Source organism: Ursus arctos, unplaced genomic scaffold (genome assembly GCF_023065955.2).
Source record: "Ursus arctos isolate Adak ecotype North America unplaced genomic scaffold, UrsArc2.0 scaffold_22, whole genome shotgun sequence".
NCBI lineage: Eukaryota > Metazoa > Chordata > Mammalia > Carnivora > Ursidae > Ursus > Ursus arctos.
The window spans coordinates 9,652,899-9,670,130 of NW_026622897.1; the positions used below are offsets into that span (position 1 = coordinate 9,652,899).

Sequence of the window (17,232 nt, forward strand, 5' to 3'; positions counted from 1 at the left end):
CGCAGTCCCTCCTCATCTCCAGACTGTCAGAGACACCTCTGCTGATTACCGTCATGCCCACTAGTCTCATTAATGTCCATCTCAGATTAAACCAGAAAGAGATGGAATGTGTTCTCCGAAATGAAGGGAGATGGTTTCACGCAGGACGAGGCTGCACACAGGTCTCATGACCTCACAGAGAGGCACGCATATCACTTTCCTCTTAAGATGCTTTTCCCCATGTGACAAGTCGAAGGGACAAGTGAGTACTGACAGGAACCTAGCGAGGGCCAGTGCCACTTTGTGGAAAGCGCTGGGTTTTTCGATTCAGGCAGTCATGAGTTCAAATTCTCTGCTTGCCTCCTTCTACATACGTGGCCCAGGAAAGCTGCTTAACCTTGGCAAGCTCTGGTGTCTCATCTGTATCACAGACTCACAGTGAAGCTTAAGAGAAGTGATACGTGTGTGCCGGTCACGTGTTTCCTGCTGCATCTTACAGAGTAGCTGATTGGGAGAAGCTGGTCTTGTTTCTCTCGCGTAACAGAAGAGACTACAGATGGCCACAGCCAGTTCAGTGGCTTAAAGATATCAGGGTCAAAGTCTCTGTCCTCCTCTTGATCTCTCCCTCATGGTCTCTCGAGGCTGCTGCAGCTCCAAGTATCACATCCCTCATTAAGACGGGTTACCACCAGCTGGATCTGTCCCTTTTATCAAGAGAAGCTACTGCTTATTTCTGTTTGCTCAGGATTGTGTCACAGGCCACCCCTGGTGGGGAAAGTGGTGCCAGCTTCTGTAGGAGAGTCAGACAGGATAGAAGGGAGATGGTGGGGTGTCTGTGGGATTAGCCAGCAAATAGCACCTGCCCCAGTAAAGAAACAGGATGTATGCTTCTTCACATGGAGAGGAGGCCTAGATGTTCATGGCTCCTAAGACAAAAACCAACATGATCTAAGACTGGCAGCTCCTCTTCTGTACGTTTCAGGTGCATTAGCGTTCAACCTCAAGACTGAAGGAAACAGATTTAATTGGTGAAGGAAGAATCTGAACTAAGAGCAAAATACGTGATTTCTGACAGCAGGAACACTAGAACTCCCCTCTAAGGAATGGGGGATTTGCAGCAGCTTGGAATTACCTAGGACCACAAACAGTCTGGTCCAGCCCCACCCAGTGCCCATGTCCCTTTTGGGGTACCCCACTATGGCCTGTGCACGATGCCCTCCAGGGAAGATTCCAGCATTGTCATTATATCTTTCTCCTTTTGATTAGGATGGGTGCTGTAACAGCTAATAGACTGGGGGTCTTTTCCTTGCCGATGAAGGGGTGAGATCTCACCTCCCAGGGCAGTTCATCCTGTTCCAGGAAAGTTCTGACTGATACAAAGTTGTGTGCTTGCATCAGACACAAACTGCCTGCCCCGTTCCATGCTCCCTACGTGGGCCTTGGTTCAGTCTACTGAAGGCATCAAATCTCCCGCTTCCCGGTGCCTGTGACATCTGAAAACACTGATCTTTTTCAGGTTAAGCATCCTGGTTTCCTTGAGCGTTCTTCAGATGATGTGACTTCCAGACCCCTCCTAGAACAAGCTGCCAAATAAATCCAGTAGCACAGATGTGGGTGACTGGAGTCCATTCCTAAAACCCCAATCTGATGGTCCCGTCCCTGCCTCTGTGGTGAACTGCCCAATGGCATTGGTCCTGTGGATCACTACCATTCTCCATGAAACCCCACAGCGTGGCTGTCAGGACACTGCCCTTCCTGGTCCTCCTCCTACCCCCGTACTTCCTTCTTGATTCCTTCACAAGCCCCCCTTATGCAGTCGTCCTTCCAAGTCAGTGATCCTGGCCCTCTTCTCATCCATGGCCTTAACTGTCATGTGCAAGTCCTTCTCTGAGTGCCACTCCCTCTGCCGCCGGACACGTCCATCTCCACGTCACAGGCATCACTAACTTAAATCTCAAGAGGTTCTCCAAGCCAGATCCTCCACCTAAACTTCCCGTCTTCATAGGCGGCATCTCATCTACCCAGTCCGGGTAGAATCCGGGGGGCTCCTGCAGGGGGCCCCGCGTCTGTAGGAAGATGGCATATTGTCGCTTCTCCCTCCTCAGCATCTGGACTCCCTTCCTTCTGGCTCTCCTCGGGCATCTGTGACCACCCCTTCAAGGCCTTCGCGAGGGCCTCTCCCCAACGGAGTGCCTCCCTCTGCCCCTGCCCCAGCGAATCCCTCCATCTTTATTATCTGGCCCAGTCCAGTTCTTCCGCAGTTGGATTCCCACCTCCTGTGCCTCCCGCTCCAGGGCAGCCTCCACCGTTCCACCGAAGGCACCTGCCATGACGCATATCCGTCCTGGTATTTTCCTACTTAAAGCTCCAAAATGACCCCACTGCCTCTAGCATTTGCTCAACACTGAGAAACCCGGTGCCTGGGAATTGCCTGGGGACTTCCGACATACACCCCCACACTTAGGAGAACCTAGGCCCACGGGGTAAAGTACAAGTTTCCAGCAGACCCTAGAAGGTCCAGCACCCTCCCCTTACTGCTCACTGTCCTCTCCTCACGCCCTAAGCAGTGGCTGAACGGAGCTGCTAGCCATCCGCACGTGTGCCCTGAGGCTTTGTGAGTGCTGGGTGCTCTGCTGGAGATGCTCCGCTCCGGTCCCTATGGTGCCCGACACTGGCTGCAAGCTCCTTGGGGCTGAGACATTGTCCTGTTCCATCGCTGTGGCCCCAGAACCGACCCCATCGCCGGGCACTTAGTGCTCCGTAAGCACTGTTGCTTGAACCAACAGAAGTGAACCCTGTACTTTCAAGTGACAGCTGAAGGGTCATCTGCTCTTTGAAGCCTTCTTCATCTCTGTCCTCCCGCACCTGGCGCCAGCTAGGTGTCGAGCCCACTTCACATCCACCCACTTCCAACACACCACCTAACACACGCGGGTCACTGTAGGCGACCAGGAGCCCAGGACTGCGCCGCTGTCCTAAGTACAGCACTCAGCACCCTGTAGGTGCTTAGGACAGGTTGGCCGGACAAATGGCCCCCAGTGGTGCCAGGCAGTCTGTTTGGGCAGCTGACGCCTGCGCTGGCTTTCTTGGGCAGCTGCACCAGACTGTTTGCTCATACTACGTTTGCAACTGGCTGAAAGCCCTTAAATCTTTTGTATGAACCAGGCATAAACCAGGTCTCCCAGTTTTATTGCTTCTATAGCATTTCCAGCTCTAAGTGGAGGACTTTGAATTTAACCCTATTAAATGTCGTCTGACATATTCAGCAGCCTGTCAAAATCTTGTTGAATCCTTATTCCATCCCCCAGCTCATTAGGGGGCCCTCCCTCCCACTTTAGTCATCAGCAGATTAGTAAGCGTGCCACTTGGATGTCACTTACGTGATGGGACTTGGCTGAGCCAGAGTCACACGGCAGAGGCACAGGAGATTCCGCCCCAGCTGACATCTGATAGTCAATGAACTTTGGCCAAAACTGTTCAACCCTCTCGGAATTAACAGCAAGTGGCAGAGCCATTCCTGTAGGAGATTGTCTCTGTCTTTGGGGTGGGCAGGGATCTGGGCTTCCTAGGAGGACATAGCGAGGCCGCCCTTTCAGCTTCTTTGAGCCGGACGCAGACTCCTTCCTGGTCTCTTTGCCCGGTCTCCTTGTTGGGGTGCTCTCAGCTGGAGGACAGCCCACTCTGAGGTTGTTGTGGATTTTTGCAGATTGTTGGAAGCCCTGGTGTCATTTCTCGATTTCTCAGATAAGGAGGCCAACTCAGCTATGGGACTGCTCACAGACTTGGCTCTGGAAGAAAGGTAATTTTTATTTCCAGAAATTGACATTTCTTCTTCAACCTTTGTTAAACTGTCTGATCTTTAAAAATGTGCAGTATGCAGGGAGGCTTGGCCAATGGAGCATCACAAGATTCACTGAGTAGGAGGGCTGATGCCTTCCAAGCAGGGGGCTGGAGTTGGCCACTCCAATCTGTCTGCGTGCAGGGGGACCCAGTCCTCGATGAGTTTGGAAGCAGCAACATACTTAAAACAGTACCTCTCACAGTAAACAAGCCTGCTCTGTAGTGGAGAAGCTTCATTTCCTTCATCAGTGCCTCATAGGAACTGCCCAGCAAGTGTGTGTTGAACGAATATGAGAGAAGACACAGTAGAAGGTAGCCTACCCTGGGGTTACGAGTGGCATTGTGGGTAACCCCCCCCCTTATCTCCACTCAGCTGCTGGGGAAGACAGCAAACATCGCAGATTTTCATAATTCTTAAGGTTTTTTTTAAGTGCCTCTCTGGTCTGTTTTTTAAATTTCCTCCCAAACTTTAGGGTGTCTTGCTTAGAAATGGTCATATAATGAGACAGAGCTGTTTGTGCTCATAGGCCATTGGCATGATCTGGGAACAGGTAAGAGCCACTCTCACATGTACAGACGCGTGTGCATCTGGGCCTTCCCCACGACTGTGTTCCAGAAACACGCTTGCACTGTGTTTCCTGTTTGCAGGGCACACAGGCTCAGAACGAGGGGAGGGCAGGGGTGGTGTTAAGTCAGCTTGGCAGAAATCTAGGACTTCCAGCAACTTCTGCATTGAGAAAGCTGCCATCTGAGATCTATTATTTAACATCAAGGGAAATTCTCCAGACTTAGAAAAATTAAAGCCACGTTACATACCCAGTGACATTTGAGGGGGGGGACTCAGAATAAATCATCCATGCACGCTGCAAACCACACGGGCAGAGTTTCTGACAGTCGGCTCCATTGTCCCAGACGCTGTGTTTATGTTACAGTTTGTGCACGCAGAGCTAAATCACAGGGGTGTTTTCTCAACAGATTCCAAGTCTGGTTCCAGGCCAGCCTTCCAGGTGTGCTCCTGGCACTCACAGGTGTTCTGGTGAGCAAGCCCCTCACTTTTATCACCCGTGACAGGCATTCTCAGGCTCATGAGCAGAGCCATTTAAACACAGTTTACACTCCAGGGCTCCTATCGTCCCTCAGGTTGATTAATCATTTACTCACAGCTGGAATTTACACAATTCTCAGTTATTAAAACAACTGCAGCTGGGACAGGTGGGGATGGCGTATGGATGGGGCCAGTATGGGGGAGACAGAGGTGGATGTGGACTGTGTGTCTTAGGTAAAGGGGGAGAGGGAGGGTCAGTCCGCATCTGTCCCCTTCTGACCCTAAGACCAGTCATAGGACCGCAGGGCAGCCCTGTCCCCTCAATGGCAGTCATCCCCACCAGGAGGACAAGTGGTAATTTGAGCCAATGAAGCAGGACATTGCAGGGTGGGGTTCTTCTAGGAGAGCGTGCTGTGACGGGGACCTGTCCCGAGGGAGCCATAGAAGTCCCAGGGGACCTGAGAACATAGCCACACCCCCATATTCCACACATGTGGAAATGGGAGCTCTGAGAAGGGACAAGATTTGCCCAAGTTCTCCCAGCTGCTTGGTGGCATCCCCAGGACGAAATCCCAGGCCCCCTATTCCAGGCTAAGGTGCTTTTGGGTGTCTGCACTCTGCGTGCCTCCGTCCCGGTGCCAGCGTGAGTCCATTGACGGCCCTGGGTGGCATTACGCTCTCCGGTTCCCAGACATTTCTGTGAGTGAGGAGCACCCCTAGAGACTGCGCCGGCATCGTTTGCCTGCTCTCTGCAGACTTTCTTTCTCTTGACTCGCTTTTAGAAGAGAGATCCCGTGGTAACCAACGCCTCAGCTCTCTGCCGGTGCATTGCCCTCATGGGGAACCTCAGTGCTAAGGCCGGCGTCCGAAGACAGATGTCTGCCTGTGAAGAGTTCCGGGAGGCCTGTTTGAGCCTCATGGTATCATAACTTTTCTCGTCAGAATTAGTCTTTGCTCCGGCTTTGGGAGTATTGGCCTCTCTTTGATTATCTGGCTTTCCAAAAATCCTGTTGGCGAGTACTGCAGCCAATGGCTTATCCCTCCTCTAACTGTAGATTTTATGGGTGGCCAGCCTTACAGAGCCCTCCAGGTCAAGCCTCAGCCCCCCTGGAGAGGTTTGAAGGATTTTCTGGTGGAGCTGGCTTAACTACCCACATCAGCAGCTCACGCTCCAGTCTACCCCCAGGGCCAGGCCGAGCCAGAGTCCCATGGCACAGGCAGCGAGACTCCTTGCAAGTCTCCTGCACTGACGCCAGCCCATGGAACCGGTTTCTGATCCTCCAACATCCCCTAGGTTCCCGACACTGACAATTCAGGGAGTGTAAGTAATGCTGGGGCCATGGCCAAGGGGATGAGATGGCCATGAAAAGCTGCAGGGCAGAGAGGTCATTGATTACTTTGCTTTGTTTTCAAAGGCCCGGTGTGAGGAGGATGTGGACCTGTTCAGAGAGGTCTTGTACACACTCCTGGGACTCGTGATGAATTTGTGTCTTCAGTCCCCCATCGTCTGTGAGGTGCCGCGTTCTTTCCTCCTGCTGGGAGCCCTAGAGCACCCCAAGCCTGTGCCATTGCCAGAACTGCTTTCATTTTCACAAAGAGAATAGCACAGGACTCAAACCCTGGTGGCGGGAATGGGGAATGCTGGACAGATGCTCTCACTTTGTTCCTCCCAGAGGTAGATGAGTCAGTCAGATGTTCCTCCAGAAAATGGACTGAGTGTCCGAGATGTATTGAGCATGGTGCTAGCTTCTGCATTTGCAAAGTCCAGCAGAAGGTTGTCTCTGGTCTCACGGTATCGCCCTGTAATTCGGGAGACAGCCGTGGGAGAAAGTAAGAGTGACCAAAGAAGGGGTTGGGAGGGGAAATATGGCCAGAGCATGGCCCTGCTGCAGAGCGAGAGGTCAGGCTGTGTGCTCGGAAGAAGCTCCGTGGAGGATTCAGATTAACAGGCCATTCAGACGTCCTCCTCGCTCGCTGTCGTGGCAGGTTTGGGCCCTGGAGGTGAGCAGGAGATGCATGTTTCTACTGAACAGCCAGGATGGAGGGATCCTGACAGTAAGTGTCTCCCAGGGAAATCTGGAAACAGCTTCCTTTGTTCCTGGAGATTTGGTGACGCCCCCACCCAGTGCCCATTTGTGGACCCCCAGAGTCCACGGACCCAAGTTAAGAATCCCTTTTTCTGTAGTTTGCAACTTAACAACTTACACAACATAATTTATCTGATTCATCCTGTTCCAAGATATCCTGGTACAAATCGGACAGGCCACAAGATTTTATTTACATTCTCTTTCTCTGGCCTGTATTTGTCTTTGCCAGGCCTGAATTTTGAAGCCTGTGACCTTGGAGGTTATTTATGCGTAATGGTTTTAGCCCCCATGGAGAGATATGCTGGGATAGCCTTCTGGTTTCTGTTTCTGACATTTGGATAAGAAAGCTGAGAAAGACCTGTGGTTCGCAGAGCACTGGGGGAACATCAGTAGATTCACCAGACTGTTTGCTGCCATCCTAGTTCTTTACTCACATAAGTAATCACCCCAACTTTTCCGTCTATTAGGTCAGGGCCCTCGCGCTTAGAGAAACAACTAGGGCACATCCAGCAGGTCTGGGAAACCAGCCTTCAAGGGGCACAGACTGGGGACTGGGTCCAGGACCATAATAAAGGTTCTGAGCAGATCGGATGAATCCTGTTTGGGGCTAGTGTGCCTGTAACTTCCCTGAAGTCCATTCAGACATGAGGGGATAGAGGTTTTTAATGTGAACTCCAGGAGTGTGTGGTAGGTCTCCAGGTTCCCCAGAACCCCCTAAAATTGTATAGACAACTTTGAGTGTATTGTGCGTTTTCATGGGAAAGGCATCCTGGCTTTCATCAGACCCTCAAAAGAAGATCCACGACACCGGAAGGGATGAGCACCACTCTTCTCAGGTGCTTGGGTTTCTCTGAATGGTTTAGACCAGAGCGAGGCCTAGGGTCGTTCCGAGCTCCCCCTTCCCGTGCTCTCCCGGCCAGACTTCCCCCGGACCCGGCCTGTGCCTCAGTCCGGGGCTGACCGGCTTGCGGAGCAACAGCCTCACCAGGGCGGTCTCGTCCTTCGGGGGGGTGCTCTCCCCACTGTCTCGGGCCTAAAAAAAGATCCACAGTGTCAACCCTAGCAACATTCTAGCACCTGCAGGGAGCAGCTGAGGGAAACAAAACTGATAATGTGATAATACACACATTTATCCCTTCCTCCTAGGGAGACCTCATTAAAATCAGACTGAAAGCATTAGGGGACAAAAAAAAAAAAAAGTTAGAAACACACATTGACAAACAGGCAAGAGGTCACCAGTCGGTTTTTTGAGCATTTTAACCCATTCCTGGAAGATGGAGAACAGCTGCAGAAGTCATCATTCATGAGGCAGGGCTGAAGAAACGTGCAGCCTACAGCTATAGGGACACAGGTCTTCCCTGGAGGACCCTGGAGGAGATGGAGACCCCAGAGCCCCAGGTGCAACACAGGGCACGAGGACGAGATGGGGGACCACGTGTGGCCACCAGGCAGCTATCCCTCGGCTGGAAAATTTGAGCCTGCTTTCTCTTGTGGAATTGAAAGACCAGAGAAGAATGTTTTGCTTTCTAGGATTTGGAAGTGCCTCCTCTCCACCTGTCAGTCGACAAAATCCCCATGAACACAGCACGCCCAAACATACTTGTTCTGCTTTTCCAGAAATGGGCCCAGAAATGGGCAGCTAGGGTCACTGGACATTTCAGGAAAGCCACACAGAGAAATAGAAAAACCAAGATTAACAGAAAAATCAACTTGAAAGAAATAGGATACAGGAAACAAGAAAAAATAAGTATCATTTGTGTCCTCGGAAAGATTCAAGATAGTGTTCTATCTATAAGACAGAAACAGCTAGCTATTAAAAAAAAAAGGAAAGTGGAACTAGAAAATCCTAAATGAGGTCTCCCAGACAGAACAGACAAAGAGATTCAGACAAGATGAAGGAAAAGCTACGAGACCCGAGGGTCAATGCAAGAAGTCTACCACCTGGTAGAGGGCCTGCTGCTACCAGAGCGCTGTGGGGTGTCCAGGACTTTCTTTGCCAGCACTGAACTGGTCAGTTCTGTGTCGAGCTGAAGTGAGCCGGGCCTCTGTGTGCGGGGGGCTGAGTTTCCAGCCCTCGGTGTCACCTGCCCCGCAGCTATAGAATGCTGCTTACCGCATGGTCCTGGGCTGCTCCAGATTTGTTAAAACCGAGGTGTGGGTTTTGCTCACCATACTAATGATCGTTTTTGCCTCCCCAGGCTACTTACTGACTTTTCAAGGTCATCAGTGTTTCTTTTTTTTTTTTTTTTTTTTTTTTTTTTTTTTTTTTTAAAGATTTTATTTATTTATTTGACAGAGAGAGAATAGAGGGAACACAAGCAGGGGGAGTGGGAGAGGAAGAAGCAGGCTCTTAGTGGAGGAGCCTGATGTGGGGCTCGAACCCAGAACGCCGGGATCACGCCCTGAGCCGAAGGCAGATGCTTAACCGCTGCGCTACCCAGGCGCCCCCAAGGTCATCAGTGTTTCTGAACAGAACAGTTAATCATCTTTCCTTTCCACCTCACTCAGAGAGCTGCTGGCGTCCTCAGCCGCACCCTTTCTTCCTCCCGGAAGATCGTGGAGGAGGCCCTGAGAGCCGGAGTGGTGAAGAAGATGATCAAGTTCCTGAAGGTAGAGTGAGCTCCCCGGACACACGCGCTTGAATTCCCGGGGGCGTCATAGATCATCCGGGGGACAGAATTAAGGAGGGCCGTGTTGAGTTGGGGGGCCGCCATTGCACCCCTGCCCGATGTTACACTTCCTGACTGAGGGTTCCTCCCGCCTGTCACCCAGACAGCAGTCTGCACGTCAGCGTAAGATCGTTGAACAAATAAGTAAATCGTTCATGAGGAGCATCCATAAAAACTGCTTACCAGGCAAGCCTCACTTCAAAGTGTACGGCCTCTTCCCCCGAAAGAAACGGTCGGAGTGGCTTTCCACAAGGTCCCACGGGCCCCTTACTTTGCTCACGTCCTGCTCGCCACGCTTTCCCCGGCTGCCTGGAGAGTGCGGACTGTAGCTCCCTTTATGGGCTACGGAGGGTGCAGCCTTACCGTGGGACAAAAGGATGCTCCTGGGGTCTGAGCAGTCAGTGCAACCGCTGAGTAGGCTCACTGAGAGGGCCAGGTGGGTAACGGGGCTGCCGTCTGCGGCCCCTGCTCACGCTGCCCATGCCCGGCGAGCTTCACCCACCATGTTAGCGTCGCGACCCCATGGCAGACCTTCTCATCGAGCCCCAGGCGGAGCAGGGCCAGGAAGCGTGCTCCGTCGGGGGGCCGCTGCTGGGCACAGCAACATCGAGGGGGTGGGACGGCGGGTCGGGCTTGAGGCTGTGCGTCGATGATGACCCACTCTGAGCTGCTCTCGCACACCCGCTGGAGCCTGCTGGTGGCTTGCACACACACGTGCATTATGCATGGAAGGTGCACATGTGCATCTTAAAGACCCTGCTCTGGGTGATTTTGAGGGTTATGACTTGACAGTTGTCACTTCTTAAAATGATCTAGATTTGTGATGTTCTCCATGCAGGCTTGTCAGCCTGAAAGCCTTAGCAAGTCACTCCCCGTTCTCCAGTGCTGACGTGACACGGGGTCAGAGGGGCTCTTCCTCTCTTTTTGGTAGATCGGCCAGCCGGCAGCATCCTTCCGTCCTCACCACTCACTCATAAAGCCTTCTAGGGGAACTACCCAGGTGTGCGTGACAGGCCCGCAGCCCATCGGAATTCCTGGCGGGCTGTGGGCTGTGATATTGGGAATGTGAACGACACCACCCCGACAGGGACCTGGCTTGCTCCCCAGGAAGCACAGGCATTCTCAGGGGAGCAGTGTTCCAGAAGTTCCGGAAACCGCACAAACACAGGCACGGCTGCTCACTGGTTTCTGGCCCAGAACAATCCTAGGATTGACTTTCTTTTTCTGATTTCCTTCTGAAACCCAGACAGGGGGCCAGACTGCATCACGATATGCCACAAAGACGCTAGCTGTCTGCACGAATAGCTATCACGAAGCGCGAGAAGAAGTGATAAGACTGGATAAAAGTAAGTGCTCTTTCCCTTAAGTGGAGCCTACATCCCAGGGGTTCATCCATCCTGGAAGCCGCAAAGGGACCTGGGACAAGAGCGGGGAGAGACTCACATAGCGCTGTGAACCTCTCCCTAGACTGCCTCGGTGTTTACCGAGTAAGATCACCGTTCCCCCCATTCTGGAAACATTTAACGAGCCTCCAGCTGTGCACGCATAGCAGGCCCATGCTGGAGACTCCGCTGTGACGCGGACCAGAGATGACGGGGTTGATGCGGGGAGCCCCCCGCCCCCCGCTCCAAGTGGACGGAAATCGTTTCTGAAGTATGCTGCTTAGACTGGCCTAACACGGTTCTCGCCCTTCAAAGGGGTGGTGGGCGGACACCTTCAACCTTCAGTGAGCTGGAGAAGAGCAGAGTCAGAGCCAGCATCGGTCTAGTAACTGAGTGGCTGCAGGCGTCCGTAGCCGGGCTTCCCGGCGGGCCAGCCTGCCAGTGCTCGCCTTCCCACTGGCTCTGGAATGCGTGGGAAGTGGGCTGAGTGGGCCCTTCCCCTGGATCCTGCTCCTTGCCCTGCAGCTACAGGAAGCAGGCCAGTGGCCTCCCACTTGGGCTGTCAGGGGGAGCGTAGGGGGTAAGAACGGGGACTTCAGGGAAGACAGGCCTGTCCGACGCGTCGCATTCATTCACACAACAGCCGTGCCACCCTGGGCACTGCTCTGGGCACCTGAGAAACGTCGGAGACAGAGCAAGGCCTGAGGAGGCTCACGGTGCTCAGCAAATACTTGCTGAGGGACGACACGTTAGCTCTGGGGACGCTTAGTGTCCACGGACACTCCCTGTGCCCGCCGCGTCCATTGCTAGCCTCCCGTTTGGGACTGGGGGGACAGATGCTTATTGTCTTCTGTCCCCCAGAGTTCGGCATTCTGATGAAGCTGCTCAGCTCCGAGGATGAGATCGTGGTGGGCAACGCCGCCCTGTGCCTGGGGAACTGCGTGGAGGTGCCCTACGCCGCGCTTCCCCTTCTGAAGACGGACATCGTGCAGGTGTTGCTGAGGCACGCGGGCGGCGACGCGCAGAAGACGGCCGTGCAGCTGAACGCGGGGATTGCCCTGGCGAAGCTGTGCACGGCCGAGCCCAGGTACGTGACGGCTCCTGGCCGGGTGGCCCGTGTCGGTCACATCCCGCAAGCCGCGGGGCCAGCCGAGGTGCCGTGCGGTGGCCGGGCCTCTGTGTCCCCCATTCTGCAGGGGGAGCTTCCTGTGCCGACAGGTGTTGGGCCCAGTAGCTGCTTCCCTGCGGGGCTGGGGAGCTCTGGGCTGCGGTCAGAGCGGAAGATTCTCCTCTGGCAGGGGTGTGTTCCATGCGCTCACTGCCGCGGTCTTCCCTCCATCCTACTCCCTCCTGCTCCTCCAGCTTCTCGCCCTCTTCCCACACATCCCTCCTGCTTCACTTTTTCCCCTGGGGCCTGAGCATATGGGAGAATGTCCAGGGAGGGTAACAGTCTTGTGCTGGAGAAAACTGAAGCGAGAGGCAGCATGGCGCGTCCCAGACCACCTGGCAAGCTGGGCAAGAGATCTGGGCTTTAGCTGTGCATCGCTTCTCTTCTAGCTTCTGTTCTGCTCTGGCTGGGTTCTGATGTGCTGAAACGCCTAGTCATTCATGCTCCCAGAAGGTGCCCCCCGCCCCGCGTCTGAGGGATGGAGCCCTGGCGTAGAAGGGGGTGCCTTCCACAGACAGGCAGCAGCCCTGGCCTGCCTGGCTCCTTCTCTTACAGACTAACCCTCTGATTCCTCCTCCGGAGAATGAGAGGGTTGGCTTGGATGACATCTGAGGCCCTGTCACATTCTGATTGTCCAAATGGAAGGCCTGGATCAAATCTTTCTTCTCCAGAAAGCAAGGCACATTAGCTAGGATGAGCTCCGAGTGGCAGCCTACTGGGGAGTCCCTGAGAGCAAGGTCCCAGCGGATCAGCCACTCACAGACAGCATTTACCGTGTTTTGTGGACCTTCCCGAGCACCCTCCCAGCTTCGATCACTAGGGCTCCCCGGGCAGCAGCTGCTCCCCTTCCGCCTTGCCAGCCAGCTTCTCCCTGAGAGGGGGTGGCTCTGGGCGCCACGGCACTGATGTGCTCAACCTCGGTTTCTGGTCACGGCAGATTTGCTGCTCAGCTGCAGGAGCTGCACGGACTAGAGATTCTCAGCTCCACGATGAAGCACATCGTGGATTAAGGCACGTGGCGTCTGCGCGTATTTTCACGAGCACGGGGCTGTGGGCCCTGTGCTAATAAAGACTTTTCAAATGTCCACTCCAGAGATGACTATTGTTTTCACATGCTTGCTTTCTGGTGTTCACCAGTAGTGGGAGAGTAGGCATCAGCCTGGCCACGGTGTTAGAAACCACTCGGCGTCCACCACGCTTCCTTCTGCTTCCCTTCCTGCCCTGCAGGGGCTGGATGCCAGCAAACAAGAAGCCATGTTTCCCAGATTCCCTTGTAAGCAATGGTTCTAGACAGGAACTAGATTCTGCCAGCTGAACGCCCTTCCTGCCCCTGTGGCTATTTTCTGCTGGCAACATGCTAGAAACATCAAGTTTTTCCACAGCGGGATCTCAGTGTCCAAGTTCCGGGCCAGGGACAGTGGCAGCGGTGGTGGTGGCGGTGGTGTTGGTGGCAGCTTCTCAGGCCTGGCCTGCCGCTGTGCCATGTGCTCTTGGATTCAGTGGGTTGAGTGGTAGGTGGTGGCTCCCCTGTCAGGGAGTTCTCAAAGATCCAGGGAATCGTCCCCGGAAGCCCCGCCTGGTGCCTTCGTCCAGCCCATCGAGGGATTTGTAAACACCTGTTCCACGTGTTAGATGGTTTTCTGCTTGAAGTGCCAAAGCAGGGGCACTGTCTCCACCCTGACCTCACATAAATGTCGACATATTTATTCCCCAAACCCACCCTGTGCTTTCTCCCCCGCCCCAAACCTACTGCTCCCTTGCCGCTGCCACCTCTGGACCCCAAGTCCCTAAATGGCAAGTCCGACAGGTGACTTCTCTTCTTCTCCCAGGGCTCATCACAGTCATGTGACCATTTTAGGGTGGGCAGCAGGTCACTTAACCTCTCTGAGCTTTGATTGCCGCTTCTGGAAAAGCTAGAATACCTGCTGGCCAGTCCCCTATATTGCTGTGAAGCCTCGATGATCTTTCAGAGCTCACGGCGCTCCAGGAATTATAAAGTGCTGCACAAAGGATTACAGGCTCCATCTTGAAGTCGAAGGGGTTGACTTTGGCATCAGTTGGGTGAAATTTGAGGGGCCCAAGCAAGGGTAAAGCCCATGTCCCTTAAGGAATCAGAGCTGGACATTCTCTGGACCCATGTAGGAAAGGAAATTCTCCCCTCCCCAGAGTTTTTATTCCGTACGCACAAAGAAATGGCTCTTCACAAGTGCGGTAGCCCTCGGTGTGAATTAAGAACCCTGCTTCTGAAGCTAAGATTAATAATCGGCACTTGGAGGAGCTGGAAGGAAATCAGTAGCCCTGATCCCTCGTGCCCCGTGCGGGGCTGGGGCGAGCTCACTGGAGTCCTTTGTGGTGGTGCCCTGGCACGGTCCCGGGGTGGCCGCCAAGGGACAGGCTGCAGCAGAGGGGTCAGGACCTGCCCGCTCAGACCCAGGAGGCCAACAGACACACTTCGAGAGGCTACTGAATGGCAAAGGGAGCTGGCTTGATGCTAAACAGAGCACAGAGAAGAAAATGAGAGACAGCAAAATGTGCTGTTTGCAGAGAGAATTCGGAGGAGCTTCAAAAATGAAAGGCTGCCTGTACAGAACCAGCAGGCTCGGCTCCTCCGACGCAAAGTTCGCGCCCCTCCTCCCGCCACTCTGGCCTCACTCCTCCCTGGCTTTTGAAAATGGCTATTATACGTGTAATCTCTTCCCCAAAGAGTAGGGAATGTCAAATTATATTATTATTTCTGCTTCAGAGTGCCTGCTGAGAGCAGTCATCTTGCCCGCTTTAGACAAGGGTCCGGCTGCAGCTACCGAGCTCCCTCCTGTCGGGTGGGAGACAGATGTTTTACACACCGCGTTCATCTCCAGCGCGAGCCCACCTGCCCAGTCTTGTCACCGCTGATGCACGCTGTCACACAGGGCTCCCAGGAGGCATGGAAAAAACGAATTCGGTGTTGGAGAAGGGGTTCATCTTGTACCAGGAGCCGTTAGCACCTTCCTTCCCACTCTCTGGGCCACGGCTTATTCTGGGAAAGCCGTCTGCTGGTTCCACGGGCCAAGGAGTTGGGGTTGTCTATCCTAAGGAGAATAGGACCAATATGGAACTTACGGAGCACCCTGCCACCGCCCTAGAGGTGTCAGGTGACAGATGGGAAACAGCCGTCCTGGCCAATGTGCCGGCCATGGTTCCAGAGGTCAGAGGTCAGCGAGGCAGGACTGAGGCTCAGTGTTGGGAGGAAATAAGAGAAAGGGGCAGGACCTGGCTTTGTAAGCACTTTCCTGAGGATCTGTTGCCAAGAACTTCCTGGCTTGGAGAGCCAGATGACATTCATCCGATTTTCTAAATGCCTTCAAAATAGGGACTCTTCAGAGGGCCTGGTAAGAGGAGAGAGTCATCGGAGGTGAAGAAAACATTTACAGTTCACTTCCTTTCCCCGTAAGAGAGGCTCTTGGTCCTCAGAGGCCAGTGACCTGCAGGGCCGCAGAGAGAGAATGAATGATGCCCATGGCCTGAGCATCTGCCCTTTGCCAGGCCTCCAGTGCCTCAAGACCCTGCCCCACCGCAGCCTCACAAAGACCCCGTGGTGGGTGCAGAAACTAAGACAGGAAGACAGTAAGTACTTCTTTCCCAGGATCACAGAGCTGCTAAGTAGGGGAGTCAGAATTTCACTCCAACCATGGTCTTAACTCCTTCACATGTAAACGTCCCTCCACTCGGGGGCATGGCTTGGAGGAAAGTCTTCTAGTTTCTCTGAGCCTCAGTTTCCTCTCTATAAAAATGGGCGCAACACTTGCAAAATTTTGGATTCAAATAAAACCTACATGAAGTGCTTGGCATCAGTGACTGGAAAACAGAAGGCGCTTACTTCGTGGCGACTATTATTTCTAGGCTGGAAATTACCACGAACTATCTGCCTCCTCCCACCCTCACCAGAATCTGCTCATCTCCTAGGTACCCCCACCCCGATGAAGGCGAGCAGTTATCTGGCTGTTATGATTGCCTTTCCCTCTCTCCTGCGCCTGGTGGCACACATGAGGGTCCCCCGAGACCCAGCTGTGGACTTGCCTTCTACGACCTCCGAGGCATCCAGGTCTGATGGCCTGTGCCAGGTGGGGTTCTGAGCAGGGCTCTCGGCGGTGTGACAGTGCTGACTGCCAGGAACGTGTGACCAGAGCCTGCAAGAGGCCGGGGCTAGGTTGCATTTACACGAGCAGGGCCCGGCATGCAGTGGGCTGGGGGCCCTGACTCAGGAAGGGCCTCCAAGCCCCCTTGCCACATAGATGCTCCCTGTCACTGGCTGTTTGTCCTCAGTTTACAATCAGGAAAACCTATTGATTCCAAGGACTTGTTCATTCATCAAGATACTGGCCGGGGCCGCAGGCCTCCCTCCCTGAGTGCCCTGGAAAGGGAGCGTGGGTAACAGCTGACCACCACCCGTGACAGCCAGCTCCCGGGGTTCCTGCTGCTGCCTTGCACCCGTGAAGCGCTGGGCTTCTGTGTCTGAAGCCGGCTTGATGACTTTTTTTTTTTTTTTAACGAGACATCTACTTTGATCTCAAATTCAAAACAGCCAAGTGAAGAATGGGTTCTCTGCTTGTGTCCTGGGGCTGGAATGGAATTTCTCCGGCAGGGGTGGAGAGGGGCCCTCGGGTGCCGGCAGCGACTGCAGCGACTAGCTATGTGCTCCTGGCCACCGCAGCCTCGGGTCCGCCCAGTTCCAGGCCTAGCGCCGGTCGCTGTGGGCTGAGAGGCGCTGCTCCGTGTGGGCGCGGCTGCCTGCCAGACGTGCCGGTTCAGCTCAGCCTGAGCATTGCTGCCCTGTCACATGGCGTCCCCAACTTCCCATTCTCGCTTTTAATCTTCAGCCGCCCCATCTGCTCGCCGAGGTCCCTCACTCCCCCGGAGCCACAGGTCCGCCCCCACGCACACTCGCACCGCAGTCTGCTTCTCCGCCACACAGAAATGAGTCTCCGCGTAAAAATGGGCTAGTTCACATGCAGTGGGAACTTAGGCCAGATCAGAGGCACGCAAGACAGTGAGAAATACTGAAATGGGTGATGAGGACAAAGGT

The 17,232-nt window shown here is 54.0% G+C and overlaps 1 protein-coding gene across 3 annotated transcripts in view; it reads left to right on the top strand.

The window, feature by feature from the left end:
* The window catches only part of TTC12 (tetratricopeptide repeat domain 12), a 40,424-nt gene extending 27,169 nt beyond the window's left edge, over positions 1-13,255 (top strand). For all 3 annotated transcript variants that reach the window (XM_048217448.2, XM_044386644.3, XM_048217446.2), the window contains exons 14-22: positions 3,686-3,778; positions 4,795-4,855; positions 5,647-5,784; positions 6,280-6,378; positions 6,851-6,919; positions 9,460-9,561; positions 10,867-10,966; positions 11,864-12,089; positions 13,108-13,255. In XM_048217448.2, the coding sequence (XP_048073405.1) occupies positions 3,686-3,778; positions 4,795-4,855; positions 5,647-5,784; positions 6,280-6,378; positions 6,851-6,919; positions 9,460-9,561; positions 10,867-10,966; positions 11,864-12,089; positions 13,108-13,180 (961 nt within the window). In that variant the 3' untranslated portion in view covers positions 13,181-13,255. The remainder of the gene's footprint in view (positions 1-3,685; positions 3,779-4,794; positions 4,856-5,646; positions 5,785-6,279; positions 6,379-6,850; positions 6,920-9,459; positions 9,562-10,866; positions 10,967-11,863; positions 12,090-13,107) is intronic.
* The last annotated feature ends 3,977 nt before the right edge of the window (positions 13,256-17,232 follow it).